Below are 18,844 nucleotides of genomic sequence, written 5' to 3'. Positions count from 1 at the left end.
CTTGATCTCTTCTGTAATTCTATTAAATTGAATTGTATTTGGAAATCAAAATTGATATAGTCATTAGAAGAGTTTCATGTTATATGGACATATATTTAGGTCTGTTTTGTCCTGGAATTATTGGTGGTCTGGAGATTTTTCACTTATTTTATTTTGCAAGTACAATATTTGAAGGTTGTCTACATGCCTGATGATTGTTGTCAGAAGAATTTTTTTCCATTTGTGCAATTTCTGTTTTAGAGAGTGTTAGAAGAAGGACTTGAAATGAAATCTGCTGGGGGCTCCAAAAGTACAGAAAAACAAGGAAGCAAAAAGAAATGTTCAACAATGTTTTGTAAACCCTATTTTAAAGACAAGGATCAAAAGGTATAAATGAACATGCAGTTAGATTAAACAGTTCTGGATGAATGAAGCAAAAATATATATGCTTGTTTCCTATAATATGCTTTTAGAGATCAGAATTAGTATTTTTATCTCACCTGAGCTGAAAGTTCAAGTGAGGTTTTCTGATCACCTGTTGTCCGACAGCTGTCTGTCCACCTGTAAACTTTTCACATTTTTGACTTCTTATTAAGACCCACTGGGCCAGTTTTAACCAAAGTCACAAAGCATCCATGGGCCATCATTAAAAATATCTTTGTTTCCCCTGACCCGACCGTAAATTCTCAAGTTGGGTAGGTAGGTAGGTAAATATTTTTTTTTATGACAGATGTTTTGAAAATATATTCTAAAATACACTGTAATTTAATAATACCTTTTTAAATAGGAAAAGTACAACAAAAACAATTCTAGAAGAGAATTTCATGCAATGGAATCTAAAAACAAAATTTAACAGTAAATAAATTCACAACTATTGTTCAATTGAACTTAGGAAATATCTCATACCAGTGTAAATTTGTTGAAATCAACAATTTACAAGGAGAGAAGATTCTCATATACCAAACAATTGGTCATCCAGATATATTTCAAACCTACTAACAGCTTCCAGAGCTTACACAGGCAGAATACCTCTTTAAGGGCCTCATGTAACACAGTGTTTCTAGAGCTTTTTGTTTTAGAGTCATGAAGTAAGGAGTTAATCGCAGGTTCAAATCACAGTGCAGGACATGGAGACAGGTACTTGGATGAGACCATAAAAACTTAGGTCCAGTGTTGCAGTAGATGCTGGCATGATAAAAAACTCCTCACTGCTCTATGGCCTTAAGTGCCAAGAACAGGTCAAAATTTGCAGCACTCCATTGACACATGGGGATATGATCAAAACTCAAATGAAAAGCAGTGAAATTGATTGATATTTTCATAATATGGGTCCTTGATAAAGTGTAACCGTGCTTCTTACCTTAATTAAAAAAAAGACTTGTGTTATAAATACCCCCAAACACTCTAATTAGTCATTGTATATTTTATTAACGAAATGTTTCAAGAGTGTAGGATTCTAATATTAAGTTAAAGACATATATTAAATATTAAAGTTGATAGGATGCCATCATTAACCCACTGTGACCATGTTGTAGGTGCCACAATAGGGGATGAAAGCTTTACATGGAAATATATAAGAAAAATCTTTAAAAATCTTTTTCTCAAGAACCACTGGGCCAGAAAAGGTGAAACTTATGTGAAGGCTTCCTGAGGAAGTGTAAATTCTAAATTGTGCAAATCATGATTCCTGGGGGTAAGGTGGGGCCACAATAAGGGATCAAAGTTTTACATTGAAATATATAATAAAAATGTTAAAAATCTTCTCTTCAAGAACCACTAGACTAGAAAAGATAAAACTTATGTGAAAGCTTTTGTTACATAGTGTAGATTCAAATATGTTCCTTGGGCCTCTTGTTTTCATTGTGTTCTCCATGCTTACATTCATTTAGCTAAATATTGTGGTCACGTTGACAGATTCAAAATTAATGGATAGTAGAGACTTTATATTGATCCATAATAAACAGTCATAAGGAGGTCATATTAAACCTGTAATATAGGAATTATTTGATACACCTGTAACTTCTTCAAATTTGAACCCCACTCCCCATTTCAGGAATTTTCAGAAATTAAAAATCTCTTTTGTAGGCCTTAATATTGTGTGTTGTCAGTTTTATTTAATAAGGATTTTGTTTTCCACTGGATTGCAGGTACCCCCTCCTAACACTGATGTTCAGATGAAAAAGCTTACACAGGAACACAAACAAGATGTAACACCACCTCTGCCCTGTAAGTGATTGCTACCATAACTAAAGTTCTATACATGTATGGGTAATTTAAGTTTGTCTCACAAGAAGGATTCTTCTTAAAATTACTTTTCTTATCCTATTGAGCCTCTTTTGTATAAATTTTGATGTATACATCTTTGCAGATAATTGTTGAGGTATTATTATTAAAGCTATAATGTTGTAGGGAGTGTTGCTCAAAGGTGTAAACTTCAGGAAGCTGTGAAGGAAGAAGCTCTCAAACAAAAGCTTGTTCCCATTATGAACAGGTTAGTGTTTGTTTTTAGATGTAGACTCTTGTCCCCATCTTGAACAGTTTAGTGTAGGTAAATAGGTCTCGGATAAGTTTGTTCAAATTTAAAGTGAATTAATTAAACAGAATAAAGATACAGGCCTGAAAATTGTAGTCAGAAAAAAAAGAAATGAAAAATGCATAAAATTTAAAGTTAATTCTTTTGTGTTAATGTCAATAATGGTTAATTTTTGTCAAAATGAAAATTATTGGGAGTAATGCTATGGGAGATGGGTGCCTTTTGGTGCTTATTTGATGTTCACTATGTAAGTTTGCCTTCTCAGGAAGAGGTGTCCAGGGTAAGATTAAATAGTTGGCTTTCCACTTCCATCTTTATGTTCCCTTAAACCCAATAAGATACCTTCTCTGTTGCTGGATGATTTTCCGAATTACAGCTGGTCTTTCTTATCCCTAGGAACTTAATACTAAATAAACTAATCAGAAAATTCTCTGCAGCCCACCCAAACAGGGAACTTCCAGTTTTTCCATATATAAATTCTATTTACAATCTTGTTTAGAAGACATGGGGTCCTGTAATTAAACAAAATTAATACCCCCCTCCCCCATTTGAAGAAATAAAAATAGAAGGATGTTTCATGATAATTATGTATATAATACATAGTATATGATGTTTAGCATATATTTTATTTTTACTTAGGAAAGAAGTTTATGTGGAAAGGGTCAAGAATCTGGAATCAGAGCTGGTAAAAATTAACATAGACAAGTCAGAGCTGGAGGATGGAGATGAAGCAAATTTGATAGAACTGAATGAACTTAATGAGAGAGGGTAAGTATGCAATAAACTGATTAAGTTTTATTAGGTCATGTGATTCACTCACATGACCTGTTGTTAGCTCACCTGAGCCGAAGGCTCAAGTGAGCTTTTCTGATCACATTTTGTCTGTAGTCCGTCTGTCCGTCTAGCTGTCTGTCTGTCCGTCCGTCTGTAAACTTTTCACATTTTCAACTTCTTCTCAAGAACCACTGGGCCAATTTCAACCAAACTTGCCACAAAGTATCCTTGGGTGAAGGGGATTCAAGTGTAGATTCAAGTTTATTCAAATCATGACCCCCGGGGGTAGGGTGGGGCCACAATGGAGGATCAAAGTTTCACATAGAAATATATAGGAAAAATCTTTAAAAAATCTTCTTCTCAGGAACAGCAAAGCCCTGATTGATCATATTTATGTGGAAGTATCTTCAGGTAGTGTAGATTTAAATTTGTTCGAATCATGATCCCCGGGGGTAGGGCGGGGCCACAATGGAGGATCAATGCCTGAAATAGAAATATATAGGAAGGTATCTTCTGATGAAGAACTGCAAAGCCATGATTAGTCATTTTGATATGGAAGCATCCTCAGGTAGTGTAGATTCAAGTTTGTTAAAATGATGACCCCGGGGATAGGGATGGGCCACAATGGGGGATCAAAAATTTTTTACATAATAACATATTGGAAAATATCTTCTTCTCAAGAAATGAAAATCATGTTTAGTCATTTTGATATGGAAGCATCCTCAGGTAGTGTAAATTCAATTTTTTTTTAGCTCACCTGAGCTGAAAGCTCAAGTGAGCTTTTCTGTTCACCCGTTGTCCGTCGTCCGTCCGTCTGTCCATCCGTCTGTAAACTTTTCACATTTTCAACTTCTTCTCAAGAACCACTGGGCCAATTTTAACCAAACTTGGTACAAAGTATCCTTGGGTGAAGGGGAGTTTAAATTGTTAAAATAAAGGGCCAAGTCCCCTTACAAGGGGAGATAATCAAGAAAAGACAAAAATAGGGTGGGGTACTTTAAAAAATCTTCTTCTCAAGAACCACAAAAAAGCTGAAACTTATGTGGAAGCATTTTGGGATAGTGTAGATTCTAAATTGTTAAAATCATGACCCCCGGGGGTAGGGCGGGGCCACAATAGGGAATCCAAGTTTTACATTGAAATATATAGGGAAAATCTTTAAAAAACTTCTCCTCAAGAACCACTGGGCCAGAAAAGCTGAACCTTATGTGGAAGCATCCTGGGGTAGTGTAGATTCTAATTGTTCAAATCAGGACCCCCGGGGGTAGGGCGGGGCCACAATAGGTATTTCAAGGGGAAATCTGGTAAAGAACAGCATGGCCAAAGTTACTCAGGTGAGCGATGTGGCCCATGGGCCTCTTGTTACTATCTATTTTCATCCATCATGTGTACATTTTGGTCTTAATCTTTTGAACATTTTTAGTCCTTTTTCTCTGGAATTGCTGAACCAATTTCAGCCAAATTTGGCATATTGCATCTATAGGTAAAGGGCAATAAAAATTTTGAATATCATGGTCTTTGTCCCACTTGAACTTTAGGGGTAGGGCTAAAACCATCAAAATTAAAGTAATCATTCTGCTTTACTCATGCATATCAAGCCAAACTATTATTATTATTATTGTTATGAACATTGAGCCCTCTACCAAAATTTTGAAATTCATGGCCCCAGGGTCAAGGGTTCTGGAGTTAAGTTGGAGCTCCACTGATCATATAGTGAAAATGCATTAATTTAAAAAGCTTCTTCACTCTACCGGTGTATTTAGCTAAGAAACTAAGTGCATGTACTTGATGAGCAAGTCTGCCTCTTCCAGATTTTTGAAATTCATGGCCCCTGGGTCAGGGGTTATGGAGTTAGGGCAGGGCTCTATAGATTATACAGTGAAAATGCATTAATTCTTCGATAGTCTTTTTCTCTGCTCCTAGGCATCTAGGAGGCAGAAAACAAAGTTGTAATGAGCAAGGGTGTTTTTACCAAATATGTGAAATTCCTGATCACTTGGTCAAAGGTTCTGTTACTGGGCATGGCTCTATTGATTGATTGCATGTTGTTTAACATCCCTCTCGAGAATTTTTCACTCATATGGAGACGCCACCACTTGCCGGTGGAGAGCTGCAAATTTTGTCCTATACTCGGCCCTTATGGCCATTGAGCAGTGAGGGATCTTTTTCGTGCCAACACCTACTGCGACACGGGACCTCGGTATATACGGTCTCATCCGAAGAACCGGTCTCCACGTCCCACAGTGGGATTCGAACCCGCGACGTAAGGATCAAATCCTTACATTGCGACTCTAGAGCAGACGCTCTAACCGCTGTGCCACGCGGGTGACTGGCTCTATTGATCTTGTTGAGAAATTTATTCTCTACATTGAGAGAAGTTATTCCCCTTTGTTATGCACCTATGATTTATTTATTCACCATAAATATTAAATGTAAAAAAAATTACACAAGAAGTTTTTAATGTGTACATGGTGTAATACAAAATGTGGTGGTTCCATAGATTTCAATATATTTGAAGTAGACTGTATTTTGTTGATCCTTGATCATCCTTTTTCTCTTGTTTTTGGGCAACACTTCTTCATCTGTCAGTTTATCATACATACCTCTTTTGATCCTGGACCTTTACAGGGCTGTATTAAACTCAGGTGAATGTTAAGGCCTATGGGCCTGTTGTTTAACTGCAGAAGTTTTTGATGTGAATTCTCAGATAAATAGAGGATATTCAATGCTTTGTATTGGATATGGAATTTATATAATGAGTGGAACAGGATTTTTTAATATTTTCAAGAGTGTGAAGCTTTGCCTCTGTCTTTTGTTAACACAGTGTCATAAGCTGTGACATCATAGTTGAGCTGTTGAAACCTCATAGCTTAGCAGTTGTGTGATTGAGAACATAACATAGATTTTAGCAACATATTTGGGAAGATATTGGCAGTTTTAGTCTCTATCAAGATGGTTTAGTTACTATCTCTATCTAATGACAGACCAGAAGTTATTTTTAGCTCACCTGAGCTGAAAGCTCAAGTGAGCTTTTCTGATCACCCGTCTGTCCGTCTCTCCGTCCGTCTGTAAACTTTTCACATTTTCAACTTCTTCTCAAGAACCACTGGGCCAATTTTAACCAAAGTTGGTACAAAGCATCCTTGGGTGAAGGGGAGTTTAAATTGTTAAAATGAAGGGCCAAGTCACCTTCAAAGGGGAGATAATCAAGAAAATACAAAAATTGGGTGGGGTCATTAAAAAATCTTCCTCTGAAGAACCACTGGGCCAGAAAAACTGAAACTTATGTGGAAGCATCCTGGGCTAGTGTAGATTCTAAATTGTTCAAATCATAACCCCTGGGGGTAGGGCGGGGCCACAATAGGGAATCCAAGTTTTACATTGAAATATGTAGTAAAAATCTTTAAAAATCTTCTTTTCAAGAACCACTGGGCCAGAAAAGCTGAAACTAATGTGGAAGCATTCTGGAGTAGTGTAGATTCTAAATTATTCATATCATGACCCCTGGGGGTAGGATGGGGCCACAATAGGGAATCCAAGTTTTACATTGAAATATGTAGTAAAAATCTTGTTCTCAAGAACCACTGGGCCAAAAAAAGCTGAACCTTATGTGGAAGCATTCTGGGGTAGTGCAGATTCTAAATTGTTCAAATCATGACCCCTGGGGGTAGGATGGGGCCACAATAAGGAATCCAAGTTTTACATTGAAATATGTAGTAAAAATCTTTAAAAATCTTCTTCTCAAGAACCACTGGACCACAAAAGCTGAAACTAATGTGGAAGCATTATGGGGTAGTGCAGATTCTAAATTGTTCAAATCATGACCTGGGGGGGGGGGGGTTAGGGCAGGGCCACAATAGGAATCCAAGTTTTACATTGAAATATGCAGAAAAAATCTTTAAAAATCTTTTTCTCAAGAATCACTGGGCCAGAAAGGCTAAAACTAATGTGGAACCATCCTGGGGTATTGTAGATTTTAATTGTTCAAATCATGACCCCTGGGGGTAGGGCAGGGCCACAATCAGTACTACAAGGGGGGGGGGGGAGAAAACAGGTGAAAAACAGCAAGACCAAAGTTACTCAGGTGAGCATTGTGGCCCATGGGCCTCTTGTTTTACTTACTTTGATATCCTTTCACACTGTGACAAGTATTCAATAAATAAATCACACCATTTAACTGTTGAAAATGTAAAATAAAAAAATACCTTTATTGTAAGCTGAATGTTATGAAGATAGGTATCTTGTAATTGGTGAAGTTCTTGTTTACTAGTAATTGTCTTTGTATAAATATTAATACATGTAAATGGTGTATTATTTAGGCAAGTGAACAAAATTGTATATACTGACTGATTCGATTTGCTGAAAGAAAAAAGTTCTCCCTTTGCATTGTAGACAGAAAAAGGAGCAAGAACTTGCAGAATGGCAGGAGAAGATTGAGCAGCTGGACAGAGACATGGAGAAAGTCAAGTAAGAGTCAGTAGATTGGGGGGGGGGGGGGTTGAAGATATTATGTAACATATGGATGGAGACAATAAGAAAGTCAGAAGGGGGAAAATGATATACTCTTTAACAGCTGGACAAAGGTAGTCAGAAAGTCAAATAAGAGTTGGTTCAGAAGGGGTTGTTGCGGTAGATATTTTGTTACAGCTGGACAGACACATGGAAAAAAGTTCAAGTAAGAGTCAGTAGAAGGTGGGGGGGGGGGGGGATCATAATCTTTAACACCTGGACAGATAAGTGGAAAAAGTTAACAAGTTATAATTAGGATGAAGAAAGCTGAACAGATGCAACGAAAAATTGAAAGTCTGGCATAGATATTTTCTATAAGAGCTGGACAGAGGTAATAAAAAAAGTAAGAGTCTGGGATAGATATTTTGTAACAACTGGACAGAGGTAATAAAAAAGTGAGAGTCTGGGATAGATTTTTTGTAACAGCTAGACAGAGGTTCTGAAAAAGTAAGTCTGGGATAGATATTCTGTAATACCTGGAGACAGGCAATGAAAAAGAAAGAGTCTGAGATAGATATTCTGTGACAGATGCCATTACTCTTGAGGAAAGTCAAGTAAGAGTTTGGAGTTAGATATTCTAGACATAGACGTGTAGACAAGTAAGAATTTGGGGCTAGATATTCTAGACAAAGAATGGAGATAAAGTAAGAATACAAGTAAGAATTTGGGGCTAGATATTCTAAACATAGACATGGAGATATTCTAAAGATAGACATGAAGATAAGTAAGAGTTCGGTGTGAGATGTTCTAGACACAGACAAGAAGACAAGTATGAGTTTGGGGGCGGATGTTCTAGACATAGACATAGAGACAAGCAAGAGTTTGGGGTTAGATGTTCTAGACACAGACATGGAGACCAGTAAGAGTTTGGTTTAAGATGTTTTAGACATAGACATAGAGACAAGTAGTTTGGTGTTAGATGTACTAGACATAGACATGGAGACAAGTAAGAGTTTGGGGCTAGATATTCTAGACACAGACATGGAGACCAGTAAGAGTTTGGTTTAAGATGTTTTAGACATAGACATAGAGACAAGTAGTTTGGTGTTAGATGTACTAGACATAGACATGGAGACAAGTAAGAGTTTGGGGTTAGATGTTCTAGACATAGACATGGAGACAAGTTAGAGTTTGGGGTTAATATTCTACACATAGACATGGAGAATAAGTAAGAGTTTTGGGGTAAATATTCTAGACATAGATATGAAGACAAGTAAGAGTTTAGGGTAAGTTATTCTAGACATTGACATGGAGTTTACTAAGGATTTGGGGTTAGTTGTTCAAGACATGGACATGGAGACAAGAGTTTGGTGTTAAATATTCTAGACAAGTTAGGGTTTGAGGTTAGATATTCTAGACATAGACATGGAGTTTACTAAGAGTTTGGGGCTAATTGTTTTAGACATGGACAGGGAGAGTTTGGGGTTAGATGTTCTAGACCTAGATATGGATTGAGATAAGTAAGAGAATGGGGGTCAGATATTCTGCCGTAGCTTTACAAGGACTTGAAGAAAGTCAAGTTAAAGACAGATAATGCAAACAAACTTATATAAAAAATCTTGAAAATAACAACTAAGGTCATGTTTATATAAGTAAAATGAATAAGTTTACCGGCATAGTTTTTAATTTTTTTAGTCAGTGTTTCACAATAATGGGATTTATAGTGACAAAAAAATTGTATAGATTATTTAGGATGGTTGCAGAAAGGTATAATTTTAAACATCAAAGAAAATTTACAATTTTTGAATATTTTAGAAATTTATTATTTGCATCATTTACAACCAAAATATGTCTAAAAATATATACGAATCCAGGCATCCATTTTTTGTTTGTATCATCTGTCCTTAAGAGATGAGAGAGGGGTGGGGTTTGAGGGGAGATGTTAAGGTATTCCATGCAGAGGCAAAAAGAAAGGCAATCAGAGGATAGGGTTGCATTTTACAGAGACATGGAGAAAATCCTATAAATAGTCAGGGGCCAGATATTCCACATCAGAGATGTGACAGGATTAGTACAGGCATTTCAATTTCTGTACAGATGCTTAGTGATAATAATTGTGAAAGCATTTTACTCCATGGTTAGGGGAAATTACTTTTAGTCTGGCTAAAAATTTAATGTTGGCCTTTACTTTTTTATTTGAGAATTTAGGATTAATGATGTTGGTCAGAATTGTTTATTTGGTCAATCTCAAGGTCAGACATGGGGATGTTTAAGGTCAAGCAAGGATTTCTACCATAGGATTAAGGTAACTCTGGAAACATTTCTAATACAAGCATGTCTTATTAAATATTGTTATTTTACAGAGAGACATCAGAAATTGAGTTACTGTTCAGTGTTGATAGTGAGAAGGTGGACTGGCTCATGATTGCCAATTTCATCGTAAGTATAACTTAAGAATTATCTCCTATGTTGGAGTCAGATGGAAATGGCCAAAAAAATTTATCTCTGTTTCTTTTCTTGTAAATGTCTGTTAATTTGAAATTGCTTATATTGGATTACATTGTATTAAAACAGGATTATGGTCAGTTGGACTGATTTAGGTTAAACTGAAACCATATATTAGAAACTTTAGAACTTTCTTCCATTCATTTATGCCTTTACAAGGTAATTGCAGATAGCGAGTACTGGATTTAATTCTGGAGATATGTTGTCTACGTTTGTTTCAAAAAAAAAAAACTTTGCAATTTTATGTTGAATCATCGAAGTTTTGTGTTCTTATCTTTTTTATTTTGTTAAAAAGTTTGGTGGTAAGCGAGAGGAGAAAGAATGTGAGATCATGTGGAACAATGTACTGCATCCCTCCATCAACAAAGAGAAGTGGTCCACCCAGGAGACTAAACATCTCCAGGAACTGGCCAATAAATACAACATGAAGAACTGGCCTGCTATTGCACATGAACTGGGGGTATTTTGGATCTCATTATTCTGCAATCTTATGTTATTTAAAGACAGATTCCCGCTGGATAAAGGGGCAAATGTGACAAATGAATATGCTAAGTTTCTTAAATGAATGTGAATTATCACATGTTCAAAGTGCATTGATTTTTTTTCCTCTAAAAACAAGAATAAACTGTAGCAAAATATGTAAAACTGCATCAGGTGTGACAATGTATGCATTACATACATGTACATACACTGAATGTGAAATAGACAGACAACAGTCTTACTCTCTAGTCATACATGTATAAGCATCCTTTAACGATAGCAAATTGACATTTTCTTGACTTTCAGACAGGAAGAACCCCCTTTCAATGTCTACAGTTCTATCAGCACAGTCTCAATGATGCCTACCATAATAGGTGAGTATCGTGCTGTAGTATCTCATTTTTAACATCTGATCTGAACTGGAATTTAGAGCCCCTGTAATTAAGTGTCACAGTAATCCATGAAATTACAACCATATTATCTTCTTTAGACCCTGGTCAGAGGAGGAAGATGAAATGTTGAAGGAAGTTGTAGACAGTGTTCGGGTTGGAAACAAAATTTCTTTTGCTCAAGGTATGTATACAAAGATTAAGTACAGTAGTAGAGTCTAGAAGAAGGGATAAGTCAGACAATGTCATAAGTAATCTGCCAAATATCCTTTAAATTAGATAAGTATATGAATGATTGTACTTGTATTTAAAAAGTATACAAAAGTTGTATTTTTGGAGAAAAAATTGTTGCTTCATTTTCTCTTCACCCAGCTGTTGATTGTAATATGTGATTTAAGTTTGTGTTTCTATTAATAGTTTCATACTTTCTGGATGGGAGGAGTCAGAATCAGTGCCAATCCAGGTGGAACCAGATTAACCCAACTACGAAAAGAGGGAGATGGACTCTTCAGGAAGACTGTGTAAGCTACACACTGTATTAATAAACAGAAATTATCACACAGTGACTCGGGAGAAATTTTACATGTACAGCACCTACTGTGATTTAAATAAAACCTTAAAAGAAATTTGAATTCTATTTTTAGTTGCTGATGACTGCAGTTCAGCTGCATGGTGCCAAGAACTGGAGACTGTTACAGGAGTATGTGCCAGGTCGTACGGCTCTCCAGTGTAGGGATAGATACAATCACTGTCTGAATCCCGCCATCAGCTCGCCTGAGCCATGGACGTACGAGGAAGATAAGAAGCTTCTGAAACATGTCTATGCCATGATGGAAACAGGTATTAGCACATTTTGTTCTTTGTTAGTTTAAAATTAGATAAAGTATTTAAGAAATTTTGTTATAAAAATTGGTATAATGATATACATTAAACACACATTCAACTTCTGTGGAATGTAAGTAAAATACTAATGCACAGATTACTGTAGCAGGATACCTTCGTGATTCTTGGAATATTTCTTATAAGAATGACAGATATGTTTTCTATTGTTTGATATAATGAATTTGGGAAGAAAAGCAATTGTTCAGAATCCTTACAAATCTAAAAGACGTCAACAAAAGTCAAAGTAGGACATTTTCACATTCAGGAAATCCTGTGAAATGGATAAAATTGGCGTCAGAGTTCCCAGGCCGTACTGACAACCAGCTGCTTGGCCGATACAAAAGATTACAGACTTGGGAGATGAAGACTTCTTGGTTGGCTGAGCAGTCGGTAATTGACAACATTTTGACAAGAAAGAATTATTAATTGCAACTATTCTACAGCTGTTGCATACTTGGCTGCAATATCAATTTTATGTTGTGAAGAAGATGAGATTTTACATCGGGATAATTCTTTTGAATCATGCTGTAAGAGAAAATTATCATAATTGACCCCCATGAAAAATATTTTCTCAAAATATCATTATAAAAACTTAATATGTTTGCGATCAAAGATTTATCCATGAACATTAAGCCATCATGTATATTATGGACTTATCAATATAAGTATTAATGTAGCAAATATATCAAGTACGTGCCATGCACTTTAAAAACCTGCTTTACTATTCCATAATAGTAAATCAATCGGAAATCAATAGGAAACCGGAGATTAATAACAACATATTGAAGTTACATGATTAGTTTGTTATGAATCATTTCCCATAATTATATTTGTTTTTAAAGAACAATTTTAAAATCATATAAATTAAGTAATGAAAAATTCAATGACCATGAAATTAAAACCACAGTAAAATGTACCAATATAGGAAAACATGGAATTCTAAACACATGAAATTAAAGACATTTACAGTGTTCATGAAAACAGTACAACATGGGTATATCAGACTCGCAGTAAATGTACGCTTACAGCAAAGTGATTTTCATTGCCTGTTGTTTTAAAATTGATGAATTTCCTGGATATAGGGAATATCTATAACAAACCAAAAATTATTTGTCCCTGGTACTTTGCTATAAGTATGTTTTACTGTATTTAACAGTTCAGTGATTTTGTGTATGCATATCCCTAGAATAGATAATCAAACAATCAAATTTATTTAATTTCTATTTTCTTGTTATATTTTAAAAGAAACAGCAAAGAAGAGATTTGGGTGTCATGGAAGGAGAGCAGCTTCAAACGGAAATAATGAAATCTGAACCAAGCGTATGTTTTCAGGTACATGTTCTCACAATTTTCTACACTACAGATTAGTAGAATTGTAGATTTAACTGGTTTATGGCATTAAAAAAAAAACAAAAACAAAAAACAGTAGTTAAGCACTGTGTTGAGTAAAAATCTACTTGTGACATCACTCTTTTGTTTGAATGCTCCATTACTTTTCAAGAATGGAGAGTTGCATTTACATTGACAACAATTTTTGTTAAGTACAAATTATCCTTCCCTTGCCTCTACTGGGGCAGGAACTTAGAAAATTTTATAAAGTTGTATTTTCATATTCAGAAAAATTGTAGCACTCTTCATTCTCTCGGTAGTCCAACTCGGTACCTTCACTTTTGTAGTCGGACATATACACTCATCACACTTCGCTATCAAGGTGTTGAAGGATTATGGATTTAAATAACTCTCTCTCTATATATATATTAAATACTACTAATATGTTAAAAGTATATTTACGGGGGATCTTACGAGGGGCATTTCAAAAGTTCTGGCAACTGGTGTGCGGTAAATTAATGAGCGTCATTATCATAAATTAAATTATATCAATCCCTCAAAATAGTCTCCGTTGACCTGGACACACTTTTTCAGTCTTGAAACCCACGTGGAAAATGCTGCCCTATAGTCCTCTTTCGGTATACGCTTCATACACTGGAATACGGCACTTCCCACTGCATGACGACTTTCAAATCGCTGTCCTCGGAGGGCTTCTTTGATAACGGCATTCACCAAAAATCGCATGGAGCTAGGTCAGGACTGTAGGGTGGATGTGGTAAAACGGCAGTACCATTTTCCTTTAAATATTTGATTACTACCTCTGATCTATGGGCAGGTGCGTTGTCATGGAGGAGCTTTATTCCTCTAGTACTGGTTGTTGGTTGGGTCGTTTTATAGTGTTCTACAACCTGAGACAAGACATTCTCTGCATAAAATTGTCCAGTAACACTGCTGTGTTGTTCTGGAACCAGAACTTGAGCAACAGGGCCTTTAGAATAAAAAAATAAGGCGTACATTACTCTCCGGACAGACCGGTTTCTGCGTGCAATTTGAGGCCTTGTATCATTTTCAACGATCCAAACTTTATTATTGAGCTTAGTTTCCGGTTCAAAAAAATATATCCATGTTTCATCACCAGTTACAATCTCATTTATTCGCCTTTGGTCACAGTCTTCATAAATTGTTAGTAACTGTGAAGCCATTTCTACCCGGATGCGCTTTTGCTCTTCCGAGAGAAGATGCGGCACCCATCTAGCACAGACTTTCCTAAGCTTTAAGTTTTCCTTTAAAATACGAAAAACTGCTGACGAAATAATGTTAGTTAAGTCTGCTATTTCCTCAACTGTATATCTAGCATCATCAGCTATCGTATTTTGAACAGCGACGATTTCTTTTTCGCCATATGCACAAACTGGACGCCCCGAACGGGGGTCATCTTCAATTGATTTTCTACCCTCTTTAAATTGAACTACCCATCTTGCTATTGCTCGATATGAAAGAGCATGCTCTCTATATACTACATCTAAATCGGCTTTTATTTCTGTTGCCATAAAGCCAAGCAATGAGCGAATTTTGCAATACGTCTTTGCTCAACAAAAAAATTGTTCTCCTTATCAGTCATTTTTACGCCCAGTATACAGAGTATACCTAATTATGACGTCATTTTAGCAGACCTATACGTCATTTTGAATGTAAAATGACGTCACTACTAATGCATATTTGCCTAAGCTTTACAGTGGTATCAGAGTCAATTTAATCCGTAACGTAGTTAAAATTTTATATACCAGTTGCCAGAACTTTTGAAATGCCCCTCGTATTTTAAAAAAAATATGCCTTTTTTATTCATTGACAAACAATAATTACGAGCATTTAAAACGATGAATTAATGAATTTTAGTGTTCCATTTGGAGCCTTGGCTCCATTACTTTTAAGGAATGGAGTGCTACTGGTACATTTAACCTTAATACATAAATATCTTTGACAGGAGACAGCCCAGTTATTCCCTGATGTTGTTAAAGAGGACTATCTGAAACAAATAGTGGACAGAAGGAGAGGTCAGACAATTCTTTACACAAAATAAACTATTCTGTATTTTTAGCAAATGAATGTTCATGTAGGAATTATAGAAACGTATCTCCCTATAGTAATTGCTCTGTCTGATTATCCTTTCTTAATTTCTTCCCATACATTTTTTTTTCCACAGGTATCTTAAAACGTTTGTTCAGTTTGATGTTTCAGCAGCTGAAAAGACTTTTTAGTTCACCTGAGCCAAAGGCTCAAGTGAGCTTTTCTGATCAGAATTTGTTCTTGTCTGACGTTGGCATTGTTGTTGTTGTTGGCATTGTCGTTAACTTTTTACAATTTCATCTTCTTTTCAGAACCACTGAGCCAATTTCAACCAAACTTGGCACAGAGTATTCTTGGGTAAAGGCGATCCAAGTTTGTTCAAATGGAGAGCCACACCCTCTTAAAAGGGGAGATATTTAGGAAATAGGGTCATGTAAAAATCTTCTTCTTAAAAACTTCTTGGGACAGAAAAGATGAAACTTATGTGAAATCATCCTTGCATAGTGTAGATTCAAGTTTGTTCAAATCATGACCCCCAGGGTTAGGGTGGGGCCACAATAGGCAATTAAAGTTATACAATACACTGGAAAAATCTTTAAAATCTTCTTCTCAAGAACACCAAAGCCATGATTGGTCTTTTTATATGGAAGCATCCTCAGGTACTTTAGAATCAAGTTTGTTCAAATTGTGACCCCCAGAGGTAGGGTGGGGCTACAATGGGAGATCAAAGTTTAACATAGGAATACATAGGAAAAATCTTTAAAAATCTTCTTCCTAAGAATAGCAAAACCATGATTTGTCATATTTATATGGAAGCACCCTCAGGTAGTGTAGAAGCAAGTTTGTTGAAATCATGACCCCAGGGAGTAGGATGGGGCCACAGAGGGTAATCAAAGTTTTACATAGGAATACATAGGAAAAGTCTTTAAAAATCTTCTTAAGAACAGCCATGTTTAGTCGTATTAATATAGAAGCATCCTCAGGTAATTTAGATTCAAAATTGTTCAAATCATGACCCACAGAGAGGGACCATAACAATTTTCAAAATTTATAAAGGAATAAAAAGGATATATCAATAAAAAAAATTTTGTAACAGCAAAGCTATGATTATTCATATTACAGGTAAACTTTGGTATCTCGAACACTGATATGTCAAATACCACGGATATCTCGAAGTGAATCAACGGTCCTGGCCATTTTTACTACATTTATGATTTTAAAAAACCCCGGTATCTCGAACAAGGAAATCTTGAATACCTCGCTTATCTCGAAGTAGATTTATGGTCCCAAGTGCTATAAACACATGCGTTATCTCGAAGTCCAATTAATTTCTCGCTCCGCTGAATTCATACCTTAGTACACAATGATCCCATTATGCTAATTTTACAATTGGACCGTTGCTGGTAATCACACCTTATTAGCCCCAAGCTGTTGTTTTAGCTGTTGTTTTTGGAAGCTAAATTTAATTAAGCAGGTCAGGTGATTTGGAGGTGTTAATACACTGCACACTCAGACATAGGATGACACGATAATGAAACAGCAGCTTGGGGACAATTACTGTAATAAGAATTTAAATTTATCGAAAATACATGCTTATACACATTATTATATATCAAAGTAAACACTGAACACATCAAAGTGATATTGAAATCAAGAAATTAAACAATCAAAGACATTATTTTGAGTATAAAAGTCAGTACCAAAAATCTAAATCTTCAGTACACAACATGTCTGATAAGCAATCTAACGAAGGACTCGGTAGCCAACCCGGGGGGATAGTTAGATTATCTGACAGTGGTGTAAAAAGAAAACAAAGTTCATACAATCGAAACAAAGTGTCAGGCTATTACAGAAGTCCAAAAAGGTACAGAATTATAAACACGCTTTTATCTGTTGATAAATATTATAATGCTTTTGTTTATGCTTATTGGCAATTTCAATATACCCAGGTATTATTGTAGAACGATAATTCCTGTTTCTGTCTTAATCCTTATTACAGTGATCGGTTTATCATTTACAAAGTGCAACACATATTCGGGTATCAGAAATCCTGAAACAAGCATGATTATCGCTATGAAAGCGATCGAAATTTGTAAAATGTAAGTGTTGCAGTATTAAATAAAATAATATATGCATTATATAAGTGTATATGTATTTTTAAAAAGATAATTACTAAGTACGAACTGAAACCTTTACTGTTGCACGTTGGTGGGGGGGGGGGGGAATTCCCTGTTAATAGAACATGAAACAGTGCAATATTGGTAACAAATTCATCAACTTCGATATCTCGAACACTCGGATATCTCGAAGTTTTTCCTCAGTCCCATCAAGTTCGAGATATCGAAGTTTACCTGTAATTCAGAAGCATCCTCAGATAGTGTAGATTCAAGTGTGTTCAGATCATGTCCCCAGGGTTAGGGCAAGTCCACAACAGAAGATTAAATGTATAGGAAAAACTTGATATACTAAAGTTCTGATTAGTCAAAGAAATATGGAAGCATGCTCTGGTAGTGTAGATTCAGGTTTGTTCAAATCACCCCCTCCCCTGACACCACTTTATATTAAAACTTTTCAATACTGAACCGATTTCTGCCTTTTCCCAAGCAAATGTGCTCAGGTAAGTGATGTGGCCATGGGCCTCTTGTTTTCATCAGTTTCAGTTATGTTCATCATTTTATGGGAAATGAAGTACAGGGAAGAATTTTTAACTTTAAGAATATATTGGCAAGACGGATTACTTTTTCCTGCAAACTTTTGAAAGGGTTGATATTATGTTTTGGACTGCTTGGGATAGCTATTTTCATTGTAGAGATTCAGATTTTATTTGATTTTAAATGTTTGCCTGCAAGTAATTTCTGAATGCTGCTGATCTTCTGTGGGCATTAAATTTGCATAAAAATATAGAGTTAATTGAATAATAATTCTAGAATTTGAAGGAAAAGATTTCTAGAGAAAAATATGAAATGGGTATTTCTACCCTGAAATAGGGAGATCATTTCATCTCATAATTGCATAATGACCTGCTATCTGTTTGACAATGATTGAGTTGTTAAAATTCCTGAAATTTTTTAACCTATTGTTGTCCTAAAACTTGCCAGCCTGCAGAGGCAGAGCAGAAAATGGTACAACAATGACATAAACAATACACTCTCTTGTGTAGGTGATTTAGTGGTTCCCCGTCCTCCAGTGATGACCAAAAATAACACACGGTGTTTTAAAGCAGTCTGGGAAAGGAAGAAGCAGTTACACACCCTAGTAAACCAGCACCTGCAGAACCTCAACTCAGTTGTCCCACCTAATGGCACTGCCATTAAGGAATTCAATTCGTTTGGTGCTCTGGTAATAACCTTCAAGACAAGGCTTCTTATTGTCATTTCATTGATATTTATCTCTTTTGGTTCAAATGATATTCAAACCAAGTACTTTACCTAATACTCTTTTGTAAAGAAAATTGTGA

General features: G+C 35.8%; 2 protein-coding genes across 2 annotated transcripts in view; one reads left to right on the top strand and one right to left on the bottom strand.

The window, feature by feature from the left end:
* Positions 1-18,844, bottom strand: part of LOC133197094 (uncharacterized) — a 138,019-nt gene that overhangs the window by 74,349 nt on the left and 44,826 nt on the right. The gene's annotated exons all lie outside the window — the stretch shown is intronic.
* The window catches only part of LOC133196103 (uncharacterized), a 29,650-nt gene that overhangs the window by 2,845 nt on the left and 7,961 nt on the right, over positions 1-18,844 (top strand). The window contains exons 4-18 of the mRNA XM_061332042.1: positions 241-366; positions 2,127-2,205; positions 2,389-2,470; positions 3,152-3,280; positions 7,679-7,753; positions 10,099-10,174; positions 10,536-10,700; positions 11,027-11,094; positions 11,211-11,293; positions 11,527-11,630; positions 11,754-11,949; positions 12,257-12,381; positions 13,237-13,323; positions 15,305-15,374; positions 18,548-18,726. Of these exons, the coding sequence (XP_061188026.1) occupies positions 241-366; positions 2,127-2,205; positions 2,389-2,470; positions 3,152-3,280; positions 7,679-7,753; positions 10,099-10,174; positions 10,536-10,700; positions 11,027-11,094; positions 11,211-11,293; positions 11,527-11,630; positions 11,754-11,949; positions 12,257-12,381; positions 13,237-13,323; positions 15,305-15,374; positions 18,548-18,726 (1,644 nt within the window). The remainder of the gene's footprint in view (positions 1-240; positions 367-2,126; positions 2,206-2,388; positions 2,471-3,151; positions 3,281-7,678; positions 7,754-10,098; positions 10,175-10,535; positions 10,701-11,026; positions 11,095-11,210; positions 11,294-11,526; positions 11,631-11,753; positions 11,950-12,256; positions 12,382-13,236; positions 13,324-15,304; positions 15,375-18,547; positions 18,727-18,844) is intronic.

Source organism: Saccostrea echinata, unplaced genomic scaffold, assembly GCF_033153115.1.
Source record: "Saccostrea echinata isolate AGI-Se365-2 ecotype Australia unplaced genomic scaffold, CSIRO_AGI_Sech_v1 ptg000030l, whole genome shotgun sequence".
NCBI lineage: Eukaryota > Metazoa > Mollusca > Bivalvia > Ostreida > Ostreidae > Saccostrea > Saccostrea echinata.
Note: the sequence above shows the minus strand (reverse complement) of the source record. Positions and strands in the feature narration are given on the sequence as shown.